At 43.1% G+C, this 26,257-nt stretch overlaps 1 protein-coding gene and 1 pseudogene across 3 annotated transcripts in view; one reads left to right on the top strand and one right to left on the bottom strand.

Moving 5' to 3' along the window:
- LOC117932489 (TATA-binding protein-associated factor BTAF1) overlaps positions 1–26,257 on the top strand; it is a 62,644-nt gene that overhangs the window by 15,670 nt on the left and 20,717 nt on the right. For 2 of the 3 annotated variants that reach the window (XM_034853757.1, XM_034853758.1), the window contains exons 7-12: positions 2,242–2,564; positions 3,425–3,533; positions 3,614–4,226; positions 4,450–4,593; positions 4,706–4,769; positions 5,836–6,047. In XM_034853757.1, the coding sequence (XP_034709648.1) occupies positions 2,242–2,564; positions 3,425–3,533; positions 3,614–4,226; positions 4,450–4,593; positions 4,706–4,769; positions 5,836–6,047 (1,465 nt within the window). Of the gene's footprint in view, positions 1–2,241; positions 2,565–3,424; positions 3,534–3,613; positions 4,227–4,449; positions 4,594–4,700; positions 4,770–5,835; positions 6,048–26,257 lie in introns of all 3 variants that reach the window. The other variant, XM_034853759.1, reaches the window with a different exon arrangement.
- Positions 7,693–8,481, bottom strand: LOC117932166 (annotated as a pseudogene).

Genomic DNA, 26,257 nt, shown 5'->3' on the forward strand with positions numbered 1-26,257 from the left:
GCCTTTGGTTGACGAGCCGGCCATAAAAAGGGCAATACCAGACTGCTAAATTATTTATATAGATATGAATGTTATGTTGAGCTAATTGTGAGACTCATCATCTATTCATCCATTGCTCTTTGAACTATGAAATTAGCAGAAGTTCCTTTCCTTGGCAAGAGTCCTTGGCTTGGCTATCAGATTGTACTGATGATGAACATCCCTTTTGCCATAAGCATCACAAAGCTTTGCTATTGCTACTGCTACTGCTCATCCTATATTACTCCAGTCTCCATTTGCACATTGGTATTCAGAAACTACTGCTCTTGCCCATCTACCACCAGAAATTTGGTCTTCTCAACTTGCATTACCCATCTCAATCTCTGCAACTCTATTTACACCCACCTGCACTATGTCATTACAAAAGCAGGATACTGCCATTCTCAAAATCTCTCACCCATTGCTCTTGGTGCCCACTGGTATCACCAGAAATTTTGTTCTTTAATTTGCTATAAATTCTGATGATATGCTGGGAATTCAAATTTAATTTTCTTCCCTACTCCACAAGTAGCAGTCAGTTCAGGATTCCATTTGCTAGCCTCAGGGATAATTCTATTACCCTCATGAGCTACATCATGTTCCTCATCATGAGCTTGTAAACATGCTTTCGGAGCTACTCAATTAGCTACAGCACTGCCTGCATTTCCCCGAGGGCATTTTAAAGGTGCACATTCTGTCAGCATTGACTCTACTCCCTTGAGATGAGTGGTGATCCTTTCCCTCTATTTCTGGTTGAACCCAAAAAAGCTCTCCAGTACAGGGGCTTCTTCATATGTTGTTTTTTTGATAGGTAAAACAAGAGATTATTATATAAAAGAAAGTGCTAAAAAGAGTCCCCTGAAGTACACAAAAATATACAATGGTTGCCCAAAAGCACAATCAAGAGAATAGAGGTGCTACAAAAAACTACACCCACCCTCAATAAGAACCCAACCAATCAACAAAATCAATTAAAGATGGAGGGCCATCATCTAGAAGCATCTTAGTCTATATCCTACGATTACTGAGTTTCAGCCCTTGGTTAGAATGCTCCTTGTTTTCAAAGACTTTGTTCAAGGTTGCTTCTTCATATGATATACTAGCCAAATAATTTTTTCCTCGCAGGTTGGGGGAGAAAATTGAACCTGGGCTTGGCTTCAAGGAGAGCCCTTCGTCCCCACCCTTTTACTTGATCTTATAAAGCTTCTTTTCCACAGCCCAGAAGTGCATCTATTGTCTTTCCACACTGAAAAGAAATTATGCAATGCCTCAAGTAGAACAAGTTTATGCTTCATAAACACATTTATGATTCACACTGATTATGGGGAATTGTGGAGCCTATGGCCCTGTTTTGAAACTGTTTTTGAAAACAAATTTATATTTTTTAAAACAGAAAACAATTTTTTAACTTAAAAAACATGTTTGACAAACTTTTGATAGAAAATAGTTTTTTGAAAATAGGTTGTATTTAGAACAAATTTTAGGTGTTTTCAATTATTTTTTGTAGGGTGTGCTTAGCAGTAATTGAAATATGGAGAACACTTTGAAAAAAAAAAAAAAAAGCTTGAGCCAAGCCATCAATAAGTCAGCTTCTTCTACTGCCCCTCAAGCACCTCCGGTTCAGGTCTTTGATGACTGTGACCAATATGCTGAAGACCCAGGACAGCCTTTTTAACTGGCCACAGTTCTTTTTTCCCTCAAAACCCAGAACTGAAATATTTTCTAAACTGTTTTTTTAAGGACTGTTTTCAAAAACATTTCCAAGCAGACCGTCTTTTTTTTTTTTTTTCTGTTTTTTTCTTCTCCTCATTTCCTGGTTTTATGTGGGAGTGAAGGAACTTGTAGTTTTAAGGGCTTGTTCTCTATTTTTGAGGCGCTTTATCAGGAAGTGGATTGCTTTATTGTTCCTTTAGTCTCCCACAGCATCAAGTTAAATGGAGAAAAAGCAGTTGGTGGTATAAAAGATGGATTCAATGTTCTACAGTCAGTTATTTGTTTTCATTCCTTTAATATGTTTATTTTCTCTACTTGTTTGTAATATGCAGGCTTCTCATCCTGTTATGATAGAACTGTGTATTTAAGTCAAGTGGTGAATTTTCTTTGGATGTGGTATCTTAGTTTCCTTGTTTTTTTTCCAGGATCTAATGGGATGTACTATTGCATATTGTGATCCTCTTATTTTCACATGCTTCTCACACTGACATGTACTATTTCTGCATGTAGGTTTGGACATGTGTGAGCAGTTCATGGATGTCAATGATATGATACGAGATGAAGACCTTATTGTACATAAGTTTAACCCCCAAGGAAATGGAATAGATAACAGATTTAACAATTCACAATCTGTTCATAATATTCAACGACTGGTTGCTAATATGGTTCCCACTATCATATCTAAAAGGCCAAGTGCAAGGGAATTGAATCTCTTAAAACGAAAGGCAAAAATAAATTCTAAAGACCAAACAAAAGGTTGGTCTGAGGATGGAGATACAGAAGTGTTGACAACACCTAAGGAATCCTGTCCAGAATCCTTACATTCAGACAAGGTATTTGAGTGTATCTGCATTGCTATCACTTTATAATTTTTTTTGGAAGAGGTGGGGGTGTTGGATTTGTTGGGGGCGTGGAGGGAATGTTGAGGGGTCTGGTTCCATAGGCTTTGATCTTCTTTTTCTTTTTCCTTTTCTTTTGTTGATATACTATTGATTTTGCATTTTCACTCATGCCCTGACCTGGGATGTGTTTTAAAGTTTATTCTGAGGCTTAGCTCAAATTACCTAAATTTTTGTTTTGGATTTAGAATATTTTGTTTTTCCATGGATGTAGTCGCTATTTTGTTCTAAAATTGTCTGGATTGGTATAGTTCAAAGGTTAGCACATCAGGGATGTAACTGTTCTTTAATTCTTGAGATACTGCTGTTATTTTATCAATTGAAACTTGATAAATGATAATTTAGTCCACATTTATGAGGCCTCACTTTAGTATGGCTTATAATTGAGGCTTAAGCTTAGTTAAGTTTGGAATTTATGTCAGAATTTTTATAAATTTCAATAACAACAATATGTCAAAAACTAAAGCACAGTGATATGGCTAAAGGGTTGGACTTTGAAATTTTTTTTCCAGTTAGTCGATGTATGCTAGTTATGTTGCATTTCCTCCTGTGCCTTTTTATGTGGTTTTAGAATTTACACTAATTTATATCTTAAATGATCTAGATTTCTAGAAGATGGTCCTCATTTCATCTGTTGAAAATTGCAGTTTGGATTGCTTCACCTATATGTTAACCATTTTTGTTAAAGCTTGACACAGTTGTAAAATTTCTTTTTCTTTTAGGATGCAATTACCTTCTTTTTGTCCCACATGAAGGTACCAGAAGCAATACTTTGAAATTCTTATTCCTTGCAGGTATTCATGGATCCTATTGTAGACGAAGACAACTTTGACCATGATGGAGATGGGCGATGGCCTTTCCATAGTTTTGTTGAACAACTTCTACTTGATATGTTTGATCCAGGTAAAGTTTTTCTAGTTTACTACTGTTTGAGCTTGCATTGGTTTCCTCATCAAATGATATTTTCTCTTGTATATTGTCAGTGTGGGAGATTCGCCATGGTAGTGTCATGGCTTTGAGAGAAATTTTAACCCATCAAGGTGCTTCTGCTGGAGTGTTGATGCCTGACCTTAGCTCAGGTGCTGCATCATTTATTGAATTAAAAGAAAAAGATAATTCAAACACATTAAAGAGAGAGAGAGAGATTGATTTGAATATGCAAGTTCCAGCCGATGAATCAGAGCCAAACTTGAAAAGGCTGAAGTCTGAAGATCTATCATCTCCATTGATGGATACAGTGGGTTCTGCTGGCAATCATGCTAACTTGGATATCAGAATAAGGGTTGAAGACAGTGGATGTAATTTGCCTGCTTGGCAAGCTAATGGAGAACTTGATGTTAGTTCTGTTAAGGTGAAGCCTGAATCTTATATTGATGGTGCATGTTTTCCATGTAAAGAAGATGTTGACATGGGTGGTGGACTGAAGGGTGATCATGAAGATAAGAATTGCATAGGAAAGATGGATGTGCTGAAAAATCTCCCAGAAAATTGTGAGCTGATGAACTTGATTAAGGTGGCTAGGCATTCTTGGCTTAAAAATAGTGAATTTCTTCAAGATTGTGCGATTCGGTTTTTGTGTGTATTGTCCTTAGACCGGTATGTTTTTGTTTCCTGTTGGGTTTGTCATAATCTTTAACTTGTTCCCTTATAGATTTCTAATTTAATGAGGGGTAATTATGTTGTTGTATTCTTTCCAGTGTTGATCTAAGCCCTTCAGTACATCATATACATCTCTGTTTTGTCCTGTTGCATGATTGGTCCCTTTGACAGTCTTTGTTTTGGTTATCTCATTTTTTTACTTTTTATTGTTGTTTTGCAGGTTTGGAGACTATGTATCTGATCAAGTTGTTGCGCCAGTACGAGAAACTTGTGCTCAAGCATTAGGTGCTGTGCTTAAATACATGCATCCCCCATTGGTTCATGAAACATTGAATATCTTGCTGCAAATGCAGGTAATTATCATGTAAGAACAAGCTTTTAAGTCCTCTATACTGTTTGAATATTTTTTTAGTTGTGATATTTATGCTTTGATTTCATATCTTTTTCAATTAGTTCTACCTCTTATTTCAGTGTAGACCAGAATGGGAGATTCGTCATGGGAGCCTTTTGGGTATCAAGTATTTGGTTGCTGTGCGACAGGTAAAACTTTTTCACTTGCTTTATGCTTGGATTTCTCTCATACATTATTGATCAATTCTTGTTTTTTATGGTTGGGTTGGGGGGTTCATCAAGTTCCTTTAATTTTACAAGTGATGTGCTTGAAAGAACGTAGGGACTATTTGCTCAGAATTCCTTCCTTGTAGTTGTCTGGTAGTCATGGATATGAGTTTTTTAATATGTAATTTGTATTACAATAATTGTAAATAACTATCTGCATATGATTTCTTTCATACAATTGTGTGGTAGTCATGGATACAAGTTTTTTAATGTTTGACTCGGTATTTCATTGGACTGAGGAATTCAGCCCTCTGATGAAGTGGGCTTTCTTCTTCTTGTTGTTCCTTGTTGTATCATTATTTGATAGGATATTATTATTTTTGTAGTGGCAATCAAGAAGTTTTTTCTTTAGTTGTAGTTTAGGAGTGATTAAGATCCTATTTGGCAACTATTTCTTAAATCAGTTTCCTGTTCCAGAATAAAAAAAAAAAAAAAAATTAGCAATAAAAAAACAGAAAACAATTTTTTGTTCTTAAAAATAGAAAATATAGTGTTGTTAAAAAATATCTTTTAGTTGTTTTTACTTTTTTTTTAAAAAATTATTATACAAATACGGAGAATGATTAAAAATAAAGCATTACATATAAAAGTTATTTTTAAAATTATAGAAAACAGGGTAAAACCATTTGAAATTCTACAAAATATCAGAGAACATTTCCAAAAACTGTTTTTGAAAACACTTTCCAAATAGAGCCTAAATGGCTCGGTAATTGAATGTATGTCTACCTATGAGTTGTGCATTTAATCTTTATTGAAGATCCATGGTCCCCTAATATAATGTGAAATGTTGGCATAGGTATCAACACATACCACACTAGCTTGCCACATAGGTTTCTCACTGAAAATTAGAGTACACATCTCTTGCTATCTGTCTATGGCTTGTTAACATAGACATGAAATTCATGAGGTCTAGCTGTGGCTTCATTGTATGTGTTTTGAGGTTCCCGCTTCTCCTTGTCATGATATCTGGTTATTTTCTTGACATCAGGAGATGCTTCATAATTTGCTTGCCCATGTTCTTCCTGCTTGTAAAACTGGGCTGGAGGATCCCGATGATGATGTCAGAGCAGTTGCTGCAGATGCTTTAATACCTACTGCAGCTTCTATTGTCTCTCTAAAGGGTCAAACATTGCATTCTATTGTTATGCTGCTTTGGGATATTTTGCTTGACCTGGATGATCTAAGTCCATCCACTAGCAGGTAGTGTTCCTTGCTGCCTAACTTTTTTGCTTTTAGTAATTTTTTGACTGTAATGTGCATTATATATTCATTTTTTTGGTAATATCTATCATGTATTTAGATGCTATAAACACATAGATACACAAAACAATTTTAAAAGTTATACTAAAAGATACTCAAAACTATTTTTTTTTTTCTTTTGATAGGCAAATAACAGATATATATTAATGATGCCTAAGCAAATGTCACAACATTTGCTTCTCTTGGTTTCTTTTCTTTCTCTTGTATCTCTTCTTTCTCCTGTACCTTTTCTTCTATTAATATATCTTCTTCATTTCTAATAAAAAAATAAATAAATAAATGTCACAACACATGATGTATACAATTGAAACCTGAAAAGGCATGATTGAGGAGAGGAGATTGACAAAAAACAATTTCCAATTCCTTACTTTGAGCTAAGCCAATAAACAACCTGTGGACCCCGCATTTCGGGCTCAATGCGTTTCCCACTCGATGGCGAGCTCGATTTTCATTTGAAAAATGTTGATTTTATTGATTAAGAAAAATGACTTGGAGTCGCCACTTATTTTTGTTTTATTTTTAAAGGGTAAACAAAATAAGAAAGAAAAACCCTAAGTGCGACTCTTTACTTTGGAAAAGGTGGTCTGTGAAAAACCGGATCGAGTTCGGGGGTCAGGTTACTTATCGGGAAGGTACGGAAAAGACCGTAGCACCCCTTTAAGTCCCTAAAGTCGGGTCTCTACTAATGAGATGAAGCTGACATGGCAATCAATGTGAAAATCAATTAATACTCGAATCAATCATGCACATATGAGAATTAGAAAATACATATGAATTAACCAGAGTGAGAATGAGCGCGTACCTGGGCAACGAACCTTCATGCGCTATCAAGAAAAAGGGTTAGCACATAATTAAAGAATAAACTCAAGCATGTCATAGAGCAAAATGAATCAATCAAGTGTGATGATCAAATCAATCAATCAAAAATCACTTATGTAGGGCCCCCACCAAAACCCGTTTATTTTGCGTGAATTAATTCCATAAATTCCATTATTCGGAATTACGGAATTTGATTTTTGCTTATTTCAAAACAATTTAAAATCATGGAAGTTATGAAGGTTGCATGCCTGAAAGAAAAAATGGCAGCAAAATTTTATTAATAATGGGACTCTAAAAACAAAGCCTAAGGATGAAAATTAAAAATAAGTAAATAAATAAATAAATCAAAATGGAGTTTGAAAAACTAAAAAGAAAACTAGAATCGAGAAATTATATGGAAAATGAGAGTTCTAGGACCTAAAAATAAATCTAAAGATGAAAATTTGAAAAACAAAGTTGTTTGAGGGATTTGGAAATTGGAAAATTATTTAAGGAAATAAGAATTTAAAAATAGAAATCATTTGAGAGCCAAGGGTGTGAGAAACCACTTATGAAAACAGAAATATGATGGAGAAGTGGGAAATGACACTATGGCCCAAAAATGGCCATGCACGTCATGCAGAGGGAGTCTGGAGTAGGTAGCAAATGGACTTCTGAGTCACTTTATTAGGCATGCGGCTGGCCACTGTGGTCTGCGCCCATGTTGACTGTATCCAAAATTGGAACGTTGACCTTGTTCTTCGTTGAAGACATCAAGTGACGTGTTTCATGGTGGTAAGACACGTACACTGTTGCGAAATGGGTAACTGCACCTTATATCCCTTGTTTCTTTTCCTGGGTTGTCCATCTGGGAATATACCACCACTCTCCAATGTAGACGTCCAGAATCTGGATTTCTTCTACTCAGTTTATCTGCCACCACTTTAGGAATATTCAGCTTGAACCAGGGTTGTTCAGGTTCTTGGTATCTTCCTTCATAATCTGCGTCCGTCAACGGACAATCTTCCAGTTCCTCATCGTGATCCAATACAAACTCAGGTATCTCGAGTCCGTTCCTCCTTACGTGGCTCCACAGAAACTCAAGCCTGTTCACGTGTTGAAGCTTCTGGTATAACCCTCCGTTAAAGAGAAAATGACCAAAGGTGGCGAAGAAGAGCTTGGCCTGCAGACCGAGGTGTAGGAACCTCGATGTGATCTTTAACATTGATCGGAATGACCTCGTAGATCGACCGAAGGACCGAGATTCCAGGAAAGTTATCGCTTCTCTGAACACCTGTATGCACATACACCACAGAGAACTGCTTCTCTCCCAGCTGAGAGAAAATCTTCTCCTCCAAATACTTTTTCAACACCTCAATGCTTATAACTCGAGAGGGAAAGTGCTTTCCGATGATAACAAGAACCTTCCGACTGTATCTATCCGTACCTTGGATCTTGAAGATCTGAAACTTCTCCATCAGTTGTTCTTGATCGACATGAGACAGGCCAGAAGCAGAAGAACTCATGGCTAAACCAAAGGTCCTAAACCTCAACCTCTTTTCAATAGTTTAATTGTTACAACTTACGAGCACCAATAAAGAAAACATAACAATAACAGTTTGCCCAAGTTTTGGTCGTTGTAACTTGCAAAAAGCAAAGACTCTCCGTCGGCGGACTCCCCCATATAAATATATAGAGAGAGGGTGCGGGAGTTCAGTGCTTGCAGGTACGTCTCTTAGCTGTGAACCTGGAGGACCACCCAAGGTATTACTACCCTTTTGCCCTTTCTTTTTCTTCTTTCTGCCACTTCAGCTTGGTAGAAGGCAGTGACCAATTCTGGTCTCAGAATACAACATCGGGACCCAGGTCCAGTATAATATCCTCGGCAGTGCAAAATCCGTTGTAAAGGATATGAGCAAGATGATTTGCAGACTTCATGTGTTTCAGAGATTCTTGCGCTTGCTCTAACAAATACCGAAATCATGTGATCTTCGAGATTCGTCAAAGGGATCCTTCTTATCATCGGTACGGGACTGTTTCAGGTCAGAAATAGAGCCCGCGACGTTAAAGATGGGCTCGTCGTTGGGCACGCTGAGTATGACGGAGATAACCACGTTCCGGAATGATGACAGCATGAACGACAGAAGAAAAGGAGGCATGAAGATCACTTAGACGGTAGCCATGAAAGCTCTGCAAGCTCCCGTGACTGCCTTATTTTTCATAGACCTTGCAGCATTGCTGTGGTTGCTTGGCGTTTCGGTGATGGCGGAGGCACTTCGCCGCCGGCGGCAAGCCGCCGGCGTCGTTCGAGGATAACTTTGCTTGCTCTATTTCTTTCTCAAGTTCATTTTCCTTCTTTTCAGGTATTTCATACTTCCCATGCACGTGTATGAGTGAAGTTGGAACTTTAATGAAGGCTATGGATGACCTTTGGGGAGGAAAATGGGATTGGAGAAATGGGTTTGTATGAAAGAGAGGTTGAAGGGATGGGGCAGTAGGTATGACTATAGTGGGCATGGTGACATGGGTATGAAAGAATATGGGTTTAGGGGTTTAGAAAATGGGTAGCAAAGAAAATAGATCAGTGGGTATTAAAGGGGTAGTAGATGTGAAGGATGAGTGGTGCAGGAGGTTGGTATGAGAGATTGAGCATGAAGGATGGCAAGAAGGAAAACGGATTATGGACGATGGGTTTGGTGGTGTCGGGTGGAGAGAGAAAAGGGTATAGTAATATGCATGGGGGCGTAATGATGGATTTCAAGCACGTTTCATACAAACCCAACAGAACCCTAGGTGCGCCAAGCATATCCTGCAGCAGCTGCAATACCATGGTCTACAAAAATAATAGCAATGAAAGGAGCCCCCCCTCTCTGCGAACGTCACAGGCTTCTCTTAAAGCATGGAATTATAGCACTTTCTTCACGGGTTTCAAAGGAGCGGTGTGGTACCAGGGTTGAAGATAGTCCTCTCAGAGACTTTAGACAAGGACCTGACCATCTATACTTCAGCAATGAAACTACATGCTTCTTCATATGGTGCATTTTCAAGAAAATAGCCTCACTCCTACTGATCCAAAACTGAAATACCCCAGAAATCCGGGCACCAATAACCACATTCTGAACAATGAAAACTTCTCCAAAAACACCTTCTCCCCTCTGGAGCTTACAGAGCTCTCTGAAAAACCTCCCTCAGCAGGCTTCAAAAACTCAACTCCCTCTGCCAGAAACGCTTCCAGCTTCTATATCCCCGAAACAACCACGAAAAATACCCATCTTCCCTCCTTGAAAAGACATGCTTCCCCAAGCAACCTGCTATCTTGCTTTCCCTTCGAACCAACGAATCACCTCTCCAAAAGATGCCAAAAATAGAGAGAAAAGCAAAGAAGAAGAAAAAAAAAGAAAAAGAAAAAAAAAAGAAGAGAAAAAAAAAAAGAACAAGAGAAGAAGAAGAACACAGCAGTATAGAAGGGGAAATAATGCCATTAAATCCAAAAACCTGATTCATGAAGATCAAAAGAGTTTGCAAAAGTGACTGGTGGGAGGATTTAAATGAACTCAAAACTCAAACACCATATACAACAATATGCAACTCATACGCGTGAGAACAAGAATCAAGCAAACAAAAATCAGAAGCAGGTTTTATTCCTTAGATAAACAAGGCAGTCATCTAAATATCAACAAGAAACGCAAAGTGATCATAAAAAAAAATAAGATAAGATGAAGTAAGAAATAAGAACATATGATGAGAGATGATCAAACCTTGCTCTTTCCTCCCCTCTGCAGCTTACAAAACCCCAGGATGTACCCTAGCAGCTCCCTCCCTGGAATCCTCTCTGAAGCTCTCACCAAATATCTCTCCCTCACAGCTAAACGAACACCTCTTCTCTCTGGAAAACCCTAGCTCTCCATGGTAGTCCCCTCCAAACGGCAAGGAATCCTCAGAAAAATATCTCTCTCCCTCAGCTCCCACTCTCCCAAAACTCTCTCTCTACCCCCAAAATATCTCCCTCTCCTGCAGCTTTTTTTCTTCCTTTCCTTCCTTTTTTACTCTCCCGGATTTGCCCTCTTAACAGCCTCTGCAGCAGCAACCCCACTCCCCTCACTCTCACATGCAGCTGGCAACCTAAAAAATGTCCCCCCTCAGAAAATATCCTCCAACGGCCTGGAGAGAGAGAGACCAAGCAGCTTTTTGCAGCTTCCTCAAACACGTGTCAAAGTTTCATTTGCTCATTGATTCCACTACCTGGTTCCTTGTCCACCAAGCACGAGACGACACGTGGCTCTTTAAGAGCCTTCCACCTGGCAAAAGGAGCTGCAACAATTACCTCCCAAAATGGGGGTCTACAAATATGCCCCTCTTCGGTAGAGTTCACGAGTGTAAGGATCATGAACAATGGAGTGAAAGCAAGTGTGAATAGTGAGTGGAATGAAGTGAACTCTACCGAAGAATCAAAGAGACCCCCATAGGGACACTGGTGAAATGCAAAGTCACCCAGGCTAGCAGACGAATAACGAGGCTCTAATCCTAAAAGGAAATGATACAAAATGCCTCTGAAGCTACACTAAGGATCCAGACCCCCTCTAAGACGTCTCCAGAAGTGACTCGAAGATCGATGTCAAAGATGAGTAACGGTCGAACCGCCCTGGAGTACGATCAAGAATGCGCGATAAGCAATGGGTAACGAGGTGAGGAGAGTGAGAATAAGTACAAATCCATGAAGGTGAGACATGCCATGCCAGAGAATATGAATGCCAGGAGTAGTGACTCTGAATGATGGGACTGACCCTAAACGCTAAACTAAGAAAAACGACGGCTCTGGAAGCCAAACCAACAAGCTAACTCTAAACACTGAACTGGAAGAATAATGGCTCTGGAAGCCAAACCAAAAACTAACTCTAAAAGTTAAACTAGAAAATAACAGCTCTGGAAGCCAAACCAAAAAAACTAACTCTAAAAGCTAAACTAGAAAGCAATAGCTCTGGAAGCCAAACCAAAAACTAACTCTAAAAGCTAAACTAGAAAGCAACAACTCTGGAAGCCAAACCAAAAACTAACTCTAAAAGCTAAACTAGAAAGCAACAGCTCTGGAAGCCAAACCAAAAACTAACCCTAAAAGCTAAACTAGAAAAACAACATCTCTGGAAGCCTAAACGAGACGACAGTAACGGCTCTGGAAGCCTAAACAAGATGACAGAAATGGCTCTGGAAGCCTAGACAAGATGACAACAATGGCTTTGGAAGCCGAAACAAAGACGACAGAAATGGCTCTGGAAGCCTACACGAGATGGGAGAAATGGCTCTGGAAGCCTAAACAGGACAACGGTAATGGCTCTGGAAGCCTAAACAAGATGACAACAATGGCTCTGGAGCCGAAACAAGACGACAGAAATGGCTCTGGAAACCTACACGAGATGGGAGAAATGGCTCTCGAAGCCTAAACAAGATGGCGACAATGGCTCTGGAAGCTGACACGAGATGAGAGAAATGACTCTGGAAGCCTAAACAAGATGACGACAATGGCTCTGGAAGCCGACACGAGATGAGAGAAATGACTCTGGAAGCCTAAACAAAATGACGACAATGGCTCTGGAAGCCGACACGAGATGAGAGAAATGACTCTGGAAACTTAAACAAGATGACGACAATGGCTCTGGAAGCCGACACGAGATGACGATAATGGATCTGGGAGCCTAAACAAGATGATAGAAATAGCTCTGGAAGCCTAAACAAGGTGATGGTAATGGCTCTGGAAGCCCAAACGAGAATGCGACTCTGAATGTCAATCTAGGAAGTGATGACGACTCTGAACGCCGAAACCGAGAATGCGACTCTGAACGTCGATCTAGGGAATGGTGATGACTCTGAACGCCGAACTGAAAACACGGTGATGGCCCAGTGATGGTGGCTCTGAACGCCGAGAACTGAGAAGTGACAATGATGGCTCTGAACGCCGAAGCTGGGAAGTAATGATGGCTCTGAATGCCGAAGCTGAGAAGTGATGATGATGACTCTGAACGTCAAACTGAGAAGTGATAACAACTCTGAACGCCGAGACCAAGAATGCAACTCTGAACGTCTATCTGAAAACCGATGATGGCTCTGAATGCCGAAGCTGAGAAGTGATGATGATGACTCTGAACGTCAAACTGAGAAGTGATAACAACTCTGAACGTCGAAACCGAGAATGCAACTCTGAACGTCTATCTGAAAACCGATGGTGGCTCTGAATGCCGAAGCTGAGAAGTGATGATGATGACTCTGAACGTCAAACTGAGAAGTGATAACAACTCTGAACGTCGAAATCGAGAATGCAACTCTGAACGTCTATCTGAAAACCGATGATGGCTCTAAATGCCGAAGCTGAGAAGTGATGATGATGACTCTGAACGTCAAAACTGAGAAGTGATAACAACTCTGAACGTCGAAACCGAGAATGCAACTCTGAACGTCTATCTGAAAACCGATGATGGCTCTAAATGCCGAAGCTGAGAAGTGATGATGATGACTCTGAACGTCAAAACTGAGAAGTGATAACAACTCTGAACGTCGAAACCGAGAATGCAACTCTGAACGTCTATCTGAAAACCGATGATGGCTCTGAATGCCGTAAACCGTGAATGATCGGCGACTCTGAGCGCCAAACTGGAAGGAAATGATGAGGGGGGAAATATGCCCCAGTGTGGCAGGACGCTGCGAATCTCAAACCGCTGGAAATGATTGAACGGGACTCTACGAGTCTCGAACAACGCTCCACTGAGAGCTCATATCAATGAAGGGCTCATGAATAATGGTCAGTGAGGCGAATACAATATAACTCGGCCGAGTGATGGAAACTGTGATGGACATGTGAGAGAACGATCAACTCCATGGCTAAACGAGGGAAATATGCCCCAGTATGGCATCAGATGTATCCGATCTGCCCTGATGACCTGAGAATAACACCATGGGAATGCGTAACAAATCTGATACGTACCCCACTGAAATGATGACGCGGGAAATCCAGGTACCTAAGATAACTCCGTCCAGGAATCACGTCTATATCAAAGAGTACGAATCTGGCAGAACAACTCAAGAGAGGCTCCTCGGAGCATCAGGACAAAATGAAATCAATCATCAACCTAGCGTGTATCTCATATCCGTGGATGATCATGCAAATCAGTGGGGATCTATAAATCTCGATCAAGATGGGGAATATGCCCCAGTGTGGCATCAGGTCGGAAAACTAGATGTGCTCGAACCATCTGTCATCGAATGTGTGATCCAAGTCAACCATATCTACAACTGAATCAAACCCACAAAGCAAAGGGGCGTCTCTCGGAAGGAAGCATGACGTCATCCAAGCGTCTAAAAGCGCGGGCCAGGCTAGATGGCTCTCGATAGGCCCCACTAAGGAATCATCGCGAGGATAGCGAATATATCCTCAACTCTGCATATATCTCGCAAATAAGGATAAACACGCAACTCCCTCATGATCCGTAAATCTCATCCGAACGGAAATATGCCCCTGTATGGCATCGAAATGTATGATATGTCTGAGATCAGATAGCATGGAATCATCTATCCTCGAACATGTGACCTCTGCGAAAATCCATAAAGATCCTCCGAAACGGAATATGCCCCAGTATGGCATTTGACGTGCGACGAATCAGGAAAAACGGGTGACATCGAATCATCCCTCATCAAACACGTGATCCTGGTAATCCAAACACGGTCAAAACGGATCTATACATCTGAGAAGTGTCTCCCAGAAGAAGATGCATGGCAAATATCCAAATGTCAACCAAATCTCAGACACCTGTCCACATAGAAGCTGTAGAAGACGATATCCGATCCCATGACCTCAGGGTGGTCTTAAGACACGGGACGTAACGTAGGCTAGGGTGATAGGGTGATAGAAACGAAAGGAAACTAAGCTCAAATACCCGATGATCAAAACCCATGCCCTCATGTATGAAATGCAACAAGTATAGTGAATCCCGTGAGCCATGGACCCAATGGTGCCTAATGTGAACACAGTGTCGATGGGGGAGTCAAATGAAACAGATCAAACTGATAATGAGATGTATAATGGCGATGTGAAGAGAATATCAAACCCGAAAATGGGTCACTGTAAGAAAAACTAAAATGTGGAATGAAGATGATGAATCAGAAGTGAAAACGAGGATGATGATGAAGCACTGAACACGAGAATGAGTGATGATACGCTCAAATCAAATATGCAGGGAAGTCATGTCAATAATGAATGCAATGATGGAATGGACGATGACCCAGAGCTCCTAAGAGAAAGTCACTCATCTCACTCTCAAAACATATGACAAAAATGAATACAAAGAATGAAGGATCCCGGGAAGCTCACATACGAACTCCCGCCAACAAACATGATCGATCAGATGACCCTCGAACATCAACATACACAATGATATAATATGAATACACATAAGCGTTTTTTTTTTTTTTTTTTTTTTTTTTTTTTTTTTTTTTTTTTTACAGAAGTATACATGCTCTGAATGCGAACCAAGAAATCCCAAAGATGACATCAAAAAAGGATAACATACTCTCAAATGTCAATGTAACATGAACTCTCTCTGATGATGTGACTTTCTCAAACTAAGGATCCCTGGACCAACGTCCGTAGGATAGATAGTGGAAATGACATGACTACCCTCCATGTAGTGAACTGAGGAGGATCACCACTCGGGGTGGAAGAAAATGATGCAAATGAGTAGATAGGATAAACAAAATGAGATGAATAACACAACCAATGAGGTGAGATGAAAATGAAGTGATGCGATCATATAGAGAATATAATGAGGAGAATGCACCCCTAGGTCCAAGGCTCATGAAACTCCTAAACAATGTATGCATACACTAGAGGGCCCCTAACCCGGTGAGAAAGTGTGAGCAAGGCAATAAGAAAGAAAGGCTATAATGCGCGTGCGAGGCTCAATGGGCTAGCAATAGTCTATATATATCAGAAGGGGAATAAAGGGATATAGCTAACCGAAATGATGGCCACCCATCCTGCGACCATGGACTCAAACATAGTACCTCTTTAGCTGATCCACATTGGTCGGCTCTGAGAACTGGTTTCCATCTAAATCCATCAGCCATGCAGCGCCCTCTGGAGTCAACTCTCTGATGAAATAAGGTCCGCTCCAACTGGGTCTGAACTTCCCTCTCGGATCTCTGATCAATCCTTTGATGACTCTCAAGACTAAGTCACCTACATGTAGTGGTCTAGGCTTGACCCGCTTTTTGAAAGCGCGGGCCATCTTCCTCTGATATGCACGAACGTGGTCTGCTGCTCTCAATCTCCTCTCATCCAGGAGATTGAGCTGATCAAATCGAGCCTGAGCCCAATCCGTCTCGGGAATCTGCTGCTCTAGTGCTACTCTCAATGATCCCATCTCGATCTCAACTGGTAGCACTGCCTCCATGCCGTACACCAAGGAATAAGGTGTGGCTCCTGTAGAGGTGCGAAAAGAAGTCCGATATGCCCACAATGCGAAAGGGAGCTTCTCTGACCAATCTCGAGAAGTCTCAACCATCTTCCGCAATATCCTCTTGATATTCTTATTCGCGGCCTCTACTGCCCCATTCGTCTGCGGCCTGTACGCAGACGATCTATGATGCCGAATGCCGTATCTCTGTACTAAGGTGTCAACCTCTCCTCTGAAATGTACCCCTCTATCTGAAATCAACTCATGAGGGACTCCATAGCGACAGATGATGTGTGATCTGATGAAACTAGCGACTCCGGATGATGTCAATCTCGCATATGAGGCGGCCTCCACCCACTTGGTGAAGTAATCGATGGCGACCAGGATGAACTCATGACCACTGGAAGATTTCGGCGAAATCTTCCCGATGATGTCAATACCCCATACGGAAAATGGCCATGGCGAAGTAAGTGCATGCAACTCGGAGGGCGGCACGTGAAATGAGATCTCCGTGTATCTGACACTCGGGACATCTCTGGACGAACTGGCAACAATCTGTCTCCATAGTCAACCAGAAATAGCCGGTCCTCATGATCTTACGAGCCAACATATGCCCGCCCATATGTGGTCCGCAGACTCCCGCATGAACCTCTCGCATCACTCTATCGGCAGAGGTCTGATCCAAACATAGTAGCAGCATCCCATCAGGTGATCGTCTGTATAGGGTCTCGCCACAAATCACGAATCGGGTAGCCAACTGTCTCAATGCTCTCCTATCCTTGGCCGTGGCGGCCTCAGGATATACGCCGAGTCTCAAAAAGTGATATATGTCATGGTACCAAGGCAAACCATCATCTATCTCCATATCATCAATCAAACAACAGTATGCAGGAGCAGATCTCGACTCGATCAACAATGGGCGAACAGTGGCATCAGTAGGTACGACAATCATGGAAGCTAGAGTAGCCAAGGCATCAGCAAACTGGTTCTGCGCTCTAGGCAGATGGGTATATCTCAAATCATCGAATCTCCCGACCAGTAGCTCCAAATACGCGTGATAAGGCCTAAGCTTCACATCTCTAGTCTTCCACTCGCCCTGAATCTGTCTCAATACCAGATTGGAGTCACCAAACACCTCCATCTGTCTAATCCCGAGCTCTAGAGCTGTCTCTAATCCCAAGATGCAAGCCTCATACTCAACAATGTTGTTCGTGGCCGGATGACGATCCGAGAATGCCAAACGAACAGATCTGGGAATGTGATCACCATGAGGGGATATCAACAAGACGCCTATCCCGTATCCAGAATGGTTGGCCGCACCATCAAAGTACATGCGCCAACCCGATAGACTAGTCACAGCAGCGACATCCTCGTCTGGGAAGTCATCATCAATGGCTCTACCATCAGAAACTGGTAAAGAAGCTAGATGATCCGCGACAATGCTCCCTCTAATGGACTTCTGAGTGACATAATGGATGTCAAACTCAGTCAGAAGTACCAACCATCTCATGAGGCGACCGACCAGGGCGGGTCTGTCAAACAAATATCTCAGAGGATCTAGACGGGATATCAAATGCACTGAATACTCGGTCATGTAATGTCTCAGTCGGCGAGTGGCCCAAACCAATGCCAAGCAGTAACGCTCAATCATGACATATCTCGTCTCATAGTCTAGCATCCTCTTACTCAGATAATAAATGGCTCGATCCTTGCCCGAATCATCGAGCTGAGCTAACATGCATCCCAAAGCCACGTCTGAGACAGATAAGTATAGGAGCAGAGGACGGCCTGGTGTAGGAGGCGCCAAGACTGGAGGCGACAACAAGTACTCTCTGATCCTCTCAAATGCACGCTGACACTGATCATCCCAAACAGTAGGTTGACTCTTCCTCAAGAGTCGGAAAATGGGCTCACAAATGTCTGTCAATCTGGCGATGAATCTGCTGATGTACTGAAGTCTGCCCAGAAGCCTCTGACCTCTCTCTCTGTCCTCGGTGCAGGCATGTCAAGGATGGCTCTAATCTGTCCGGATCTACCTCTATGCCTCGCTCACTGACCATGTATCCCAAGAGTTTCCCAGAAGTCACTCCAAAAGTGCACTTCTTGGGATTCAGTCTCAATCTGAACTGCCTGATCCTCTCAAAGAATCTCTCCAGAGCTGCTAGATGATCTGATCTATCTCGGGATTTCACTATCATGTCGTCTACATAAACCTCGACATCCCGATGCATCATGTCATGGAAAAGCGTGGTCGCTGCTCTCTGATAAGTGGCTCCTGCGTTCTTCAATCCGAATGGCATGACTCTATAGCAATAAGTACCCCACTCGGTAATGAAAGACGTCTTCTCCATATCCTCTGAGCCATCAAGATCTGACTGTACCCGAAAACCGTCCATAAAGGACAACATCGAATGACCTGCCGTACTGTCAACTAGCATGTCGATGTGTGGAAAGAGGAAAATCATCCTTAGGACTGGCCTTGTTGAGTATCTCGGAAATCAACACAGACTCTCACTTGCCGTCCTTTTTGGAACAGGGACGACATTGGCCAGCCACTCCGGTACTCACCACTGACAAAATCCTACACTGAGCTGCTTCTGAATCTCCTCTTCACCTGCAACTCCAACGAGGTGCAATCGTCTCAACTTCTGCTTAACCGGTCTGGCATGAGGCAGAAGTGGCAAACGATGCTGGACAATAGATGGATCAAGGCCTGGCATGTCCTCATAGGACCATGCGAAAACGTCCAAGTATGCTCTGAGCAGCTGGATGAGGCTGTCCCTCTCATCAACAGATAAATCTGATCCGATCCTCAACTCCCTAGGCTGACCTGCTGTGCCGAAATCAACAATCTCTGTGTCCCCTACAGCAGGTGAAACTCTCTGATCAACGGGATCCGAATCGGGATCGGGAGATGGGTCATCATCTGAATCATGCTGTGCAATCTCATCATCAATATCAAAAATCTGTGATGTGGGTGAAGGTGGTGCAGATAAAGCAATATCACGAGACGCAGGCAAATACTCAAAAATGCTCAAATCCATAGATGAATCATGGGAAACAATGTCAGAACGGGAGACGAACCCCGAAAGAACGTCAAATGAAAGAGGTGAGTCCACAAAGTCGGACACTCCCTCAACAATGCCAACATGGCTATCAATCAAATCAACAACAGCTATAGTATCCTCAGCAATCTCCGGAGCAGGGGTAGTCTGGATCTCAACGATCTCGACGAAGGACACCCCGAAAAGGTCAAAGGATGAAACAAGCCCAGGCTGAATAGTCTCCTCGATCTGGCTCAGGCTCAGGGCGAGCATCTCGTCGATATACTCGTCATGTGGCACAGCTCCGTCCACTCTGTCGGTGATCTCGGCAAATGCTCCATGATCATCGATCTCATCAGGGAAGCAAAGTGTCATGAGGCTCGTGCGATCTGGAGAGGAAGGAGCAATCAACACAGAAGTCGAAGAACCAGGGGCTCCATCTCTCAATCGTAGCTGCTGGACAAGGCGCTGAAGCTCGGCCTCCTGAGTGGTGCTAAGTCCTCCAATGATCGCATCAGACGGTGCATGCGGCTCCGATGCCCTCACAAAATAATCTGCCAGGCTCCTGGTGTACGGGCGCACAGGGTAATAGAAAGGCGTATGAGTCAGTCGAGCCCTCACCCTCTCCTTGCGCAATCGCGCCATGTAGAGATAATCGGCCTCAGTGGGGATGAACCCGAGTCCGAATGGTACATCATGATCAGGGATGGCCATGAACTCGCTCGGTCCATGCTGACGCCGACCCAATCCCATGCCAGGAAGATAGGACATGCCCCGCATAATATCAAGTACTACAGTGCTGCCATGCTGGTCAAAGACATAGCAACGAAGTCCCGGCAAAAGTCCTCTAGCTCCACGGTCTGTACCTCATCGAAGGTGAATCCAGTCAGAAAAAGATCGTCATCGCTATGGCTGATCTGGAGCACGGGCTCAGCGGAAATGAACATGTCCCCTGCCGACTGTACGACGACTATCTGGCCCTCATGGATGAACTTCACTTTCTGATGAAGTGAAGAAGGAATGGCTCCAGCTCGGTGAATCCACGGTCGGCCCAAAAGCAGGTTGAAGGATGTAGGAATCCTCAAAACCTGGAATACGGCAACAAAAGTGGCCGGACCGATCAGCAGCTCGATCTCCAATGTACCCATGACCTCTCTACGGGTGCTGTCATAAGCTCGGACGGTCTGAGTGGATGGGCCAAAATCAGATGGTGCGTACCCAAGAGCGATGGCGGTGGCCAGAGGACATACATTCAGGGCCGAGCCATTGTCCAGAAGGACAGATGGAACTCGGCGACCTGAACAGCCAACAGATATATAAAGGGGACGCGTATGGTCTGAACCCTCTGGTGGCAAGTCGTCATCAGAAAAGACGATACAAGTGGCTCTACCAGCCGTCATCATGTGAATCAAACCCTCGGGAGTGGTCGTGGTATCAACTCTGATCTGGCTCAGAGCTCGAGTCAGTGCATCCCGATGAGTACTGGAGGACGCTAAGAGGCTCCAAATAGAAATACGAGCCTGAGTGCTCTGCAACTGCCTCAAAATCTCGTCATCCTCTGCTCTGACCTCCTCCTGGGATGCAGAGTACCCTCAACTGGCCTAGCTGCCGCGGCTGGAGGTGGCTGTCGCATCACTCTACCCCCTCGAAGAATATACTGGACATCCGGAGTCTGAGAAATATCAATATGTGGAGCCTGAACCTCCTCGACATCTGGGACCAAGATGAACGGCGTCTGAACGCTATAACGTGTGAATGTCAGAGGCTCGGAAGTAGTAGCCTGTACAGACGCTGCCTCAGGAAATAATCCGAAGGAAGTGGCACCTGAGGCCCCAAAGACATGCTGCTCATCTCGTAAATATCCCCAACTCTATGGGCTCTGGATCTATGTCATCCCAGCTCATCATGCAGACATGGTCATCAGAATCAGCAAAATCCAGGAAATGAATACCTCCGTCTGGTGGAGGAACTGCATGCGTGGTATGGGCCGGTAGTGGGTTTTGGGTTACACTCGGCTGACCCAAGTGAACCAAACCCTGATCTATCAGATCCTGAATAGCGTGCCTCAGAGCGGTGCATCGATCGGTCTCATGTCCAGGCCCCTGATGATAAGCACAGTGCAAATCCATCCTGAACTGAGGAGGTAAAGGCTGAGGGAGCGGTCTCGGAGTGAGTGCAGTCAACAAGCCGGCCTCTATGAGCTTCCGAAGAGCCTGGCTCAACGGCATGCCAATCTGTGAAAACTGTCTCTGCGTCCTCAAAGCAAAAGGTGCAGAGGTCTGCTGAGCTCGAGGCCTAGGGTATGAAGGTGCGGGCCTCGGAGCGAACTGTGCAGCGTAGCATGGCTGTCCAGTGGCCGTATATGAAACAGGAGGCCTCTCAATGCCCTGAGCGGCATAGTAAGGTAGAGTCAATGGCTGAGCCTGATATGTCTGATCAAAAACCGGGGAAGGTGCCCGTGGCCTGAACTGCTGAGATGCATAAGAAGGATGAGGCTCGGAAAACTGTGGAATCGGCTGATGACGCCTAGGAGGCCTCTGACTGGATGAACTGATAGCACTAACATCTGTCGCCCTCGGTCCCATAAAGGGCTTCTTCCCCTTAATGTCACTAGGGGAAGAATCTGTCCATAAACCTCTCGAGATGCCGTCCTCGACATCATACAAAGCCATAACCAGAGACCCAAAATCTGCGAACGGGACCCCGACCACATGTCTGGCGATCCTCGGCTGTAGGCTCCTCAAAACCATCTGAATCTGATCTCTCTCTGATGGTCTATCCACTATCTCAGCAATCTTCCCGCGCCAGCGGGAAATGAAGGAAGAAACTGACTCCTCTGTCCTCTGTCTCAGAGCCTCGAGCTCTCTCCTCGATACGTCTACGACAGTGTTAAACGAAAACTGTCGTAGGAACTCCTGGGCCAAGTCATCCCATGTACGGCGTCTCGAGGACTCCAGAGACGCAAACCAGCGCTGAGCCGCCCACTCAGAGATAGGGGAAAAGGGTGATCATCTGAGGCTCGTCCAGTCCATGAGCCCTCATCACGGTGCTATACAGTCGGAGATGGATGCGTGGACAACCGATACCAGTGTACCTCTCAATATCTGGCATCCTGAACTTAGCCGGCAAGCTGGCTACCGGCATACCCTCCAAATCATCCCATACAGCAGCTCCATCAGACACTCTCAACTGCCTCACGCGCTGCTCGATGCGGTCCATGCGCGCATGTGTGTCATCAGCGACAGCGGCCTGGCGACTATGGGTGGAGCAATCTCAGAAAGCCCATGTAATACATATGGTGATGCCTGATGCACTGAAGGAACGGGTGGGGGTGGTGGAGGTGGATGTGAGTCATATGGCGTCTCATCCTGAACTGCCGGTGGTCTACCCTGCTGACCACCGATCTCCTGCCTGAGGCTAGCCAAAGCCTCCTGGATAGAAGCCATGGCGGCCGTGAACTGATCGACCGTGACGAGCTGCTGATCCATATCTGGTGTATCTGAAACCCGAACTAATCTGCCCTCAACTCTGATCCACGAAACTATACCCAGACTGAGAGTGAAAACCCTGATCCTGAAAGTACTCCTCCTCTGCTCTGATCCACAAAGGTATATCAAGACGAGAAACAAAGGTCCGATCCTGGAAAGCACGAAGAACGGAATAAGGATATGACTCGGGGAATGTATAGAAGAGAAGATAATCTGAACAGGAACAAGCAAAACATCCAAGTGAAGATGAGCGGTCCGACCGTACTCAAACTCGTCCTGATCTCAGTGCACTCTCAACTGGAGACTAAACAGAGGGAAAATCGGATCCAAAACTGCGGCTACAGAGGCACGGAAAGCCCTCAGATGCACCCACGTGTAGGGAGGGAATCCTAATCGAAGGATCTACGGCTCAACCTACGAGGTCAAGGTGGCTCTAAATGGATAAGGGTGGACTTTAAAATATCCCTAGCAGAAGCGATCATACCCTCCAGCGGTATGCAACCCTCTGCACGCCTCCGAAGAGACGGGGCGCTTCCATGCAAGGTGGTAATCACCTCCACACATGCACTACCTCGCATCCCAGGGGGCTCCTATGGTGAAAACTCTCAAACTCTCAACACTCAATAGTCAACTAGAGTGCTCAGTGATGGTGTGGGTGCATCCGATAACCCTATGAATCTAGAGCAGAATAGGAAACACACTGGTCGCACAACTATCCATGAAACCTAGCTCGGGGCTATACAGGTCTTCAATGATCGGACTCCAATCGACATCAAAGTGTCGCTCTCCTCCAGAATGCTCCCGTACATCGATATAGCCCGTCGCTAGACCCTACTCCTAATCTCTGGCTCGGTCAGAGAGCAAGCACACAGAAGGTCTCACACTTGCAATAGTGAGAGCCGAGATGAAAGGAATGACCGAAACCAAGAGAGTTGGAGGTAGGGGGATAGATGTGCTACCCACAGAGACAAGCGGCATGCAATCATACAGAGGGAGGGCAGTCATGCATCACACAGTCAGGCAGAGTACAAGATATGTCATCATGTACACACAAAAAGCTATGACTATCAGGATGAATAGCAATACGAACATCATGCTCATCAGACGATCAAAATAATATACAAACCCATGGATCAGCATGTCGAGCCGAGTGATATACAGTGGTGAGTGTATGCGCGTGAAGTGATCAGAACAAGCATGGCAAAATCAGAATCAATGTGCTAATCGATGCGATAAGATCAATCATCAATAATCCAACATGTCAATGTCTCAAACGAATATATCAATGAAACACAGAAGAAATCATGGCATCGGAATCCTCAATCAAGATAAATCAATCAACACAATCGATATGTCAAAGTCTCGAGTGGATATAAAATCCGAGCATGCATCAAATATCCTCAATGTGCAATCAAGAGATAGGTACTCACTGATCGACTCATCAAATGCCATGTTTACTTCACTTTAAGTTCAAGCTTGACCCTCTAAAAGTCCCCAGTGGAGTCGCCATTTTGTGGACCCCGCATTTCGGCTCAATGCGTTTCCCACTCGATGGCGAGCTCGATTTTTATTTGGAAAAAATTGATTTTTATTGATTATTTGAAAATGACTTGGAGTCGCCACTTATTTTTGTTTTATTTTTTAAAGGGTAAACAAAATAAGAAAGAAAAACCCTAAGTGTGACTCCTTATTTTGGAAAAGGTGGTCTGTGAAAAACCGGATCGGGTTCGGGGGTCAGGTTACTTATCGGGAAGGTACGGTAAAGACCGTAGCACCCCTCTAAGTCCCTAAAGTCGGTCTCTACTATATAAATGAAGCTATCATGGCAATGGGAATAAAATCAATGAATACCCACATCAATCATGCATGTATGAGAATCAGAATATATAAGATGAATTATCAGAACGAGTGAATGCGTACCTGGGCAGCAATCTCGAATGCGCTATTATGAAAGGGGTTAGTGAATAAACACAGAATATCCATATGTACATCAAGGAACAGAGTAAATCAATCACATACAGTTAATGAATCAAACAATCAATCAATCAATTATAAAATCAAGTATGTAGGGCCCCACCAAAGCCGTTTATTTCGCATGAATTAATTCCATAAATCCCATTATTCGGAATTACGGAATTGAGTCTTCTTCATATTTTAAAATATTTTAAAATAAGCATAGATTCAATTCCGTAATTCCGAATAATGGATTTATGGAATTAATTCATGCGAAATAAACGGGCTTTGGTGGGGCCCTACATACTTGATTTTATAATTGATTGATTGATTTGATTCATTAACTGTATGTGATTGATTTACTCTGTTCCTTGATGTACATATGGATATTCTGTGTTTATTCACTAACCCCCTTTCATAATAGCGCATTCGAGATTGCTGCCCAGGTACGCATTCACTCGTTCTGATAATTCATCTTATATATTCTGATTCTCATACATGCATGATTGATGTGGGTATTCATTGATTTTATTCATCCATTGCCATGATAGCTTCATTTTATTAGTAGAGACCCGACTTTAGGGACTTAGAGGGGTGCTACGGTCTTTACCGTACCTTCCGATAAGTAACCTGACCCCCGAACCCGATCCGGTTTTTCGTAGATCACCTTTTCCAAAATAAGGAGTCACACTTAGGGTTTTTCTTTCTTATTTTGTTTACCCTTTAAAAAATAAAACAAAAATAAGTGGCGACTCCAAGTCATTTTCAAATAATCAATAAAAATCAATTTTTTTCAAAAAAAGATCGAGTTTCGCCATCGAGTGGGAAACGCATTGAGCCGAAATGCGGGGTCCACAACTTTATTAATTTGATATCTATAAAGATATTTATAATTCTTTTTTCCAATCTCATGGAGAGTATAGGTAAGAAAATGATTTAATGAAGAGGAAAAATATTATAGATGGGATGTTGAATTTTCCCTGGTAACAGAAACCTCACTAATCACTAAAATTAAATATCCTTCTTAGTGGGCATATCACTCCTTTGGTGCTTCGAATTCCCTTGTCTGTGGATACATCACTCCTTTTATATGTTTCAGTTCTAGTCATGATTGGAATTGGTTGCCACGTGTCATATGACCGTACCATCTCGTCCCCAATTTGGGCCGGACATTTTCATATTTGGATTTAGTCCGGGCCTGAGCGTGATCATGTTATGTTTGGGCTTTGCCAACTGAGTTTTGTATCACAAGTACTCCATTAACGCTTATATAGAAGAGGAGGAGGCATAGGTCCGTAACATTTAGATCAGAAAGACATGATCATCTCATAACACACCTATCTCATGGTTTTAGTATTGATTATAATATAACGGGAACTGACACCCTCCTATCATTAGGCTTTTCCATTTTGTTACGGTATTATAAG

This window comes from Vitis riparia, chromosome 15 (genome assembly GCF_004353265.1).
Source record: "Vitis riparia cultivar Riparia Gloire de Montpellier isolate 1030 chromosome 15, EGFV_Vit.rip_1.0, whole genome shotgun sequence".
NCBI lineage: Eukaryota > Viridiplantae > Streptophyta > Magnoliopsida > Vitales > Vitaceae > Vitis > Vitis riparia.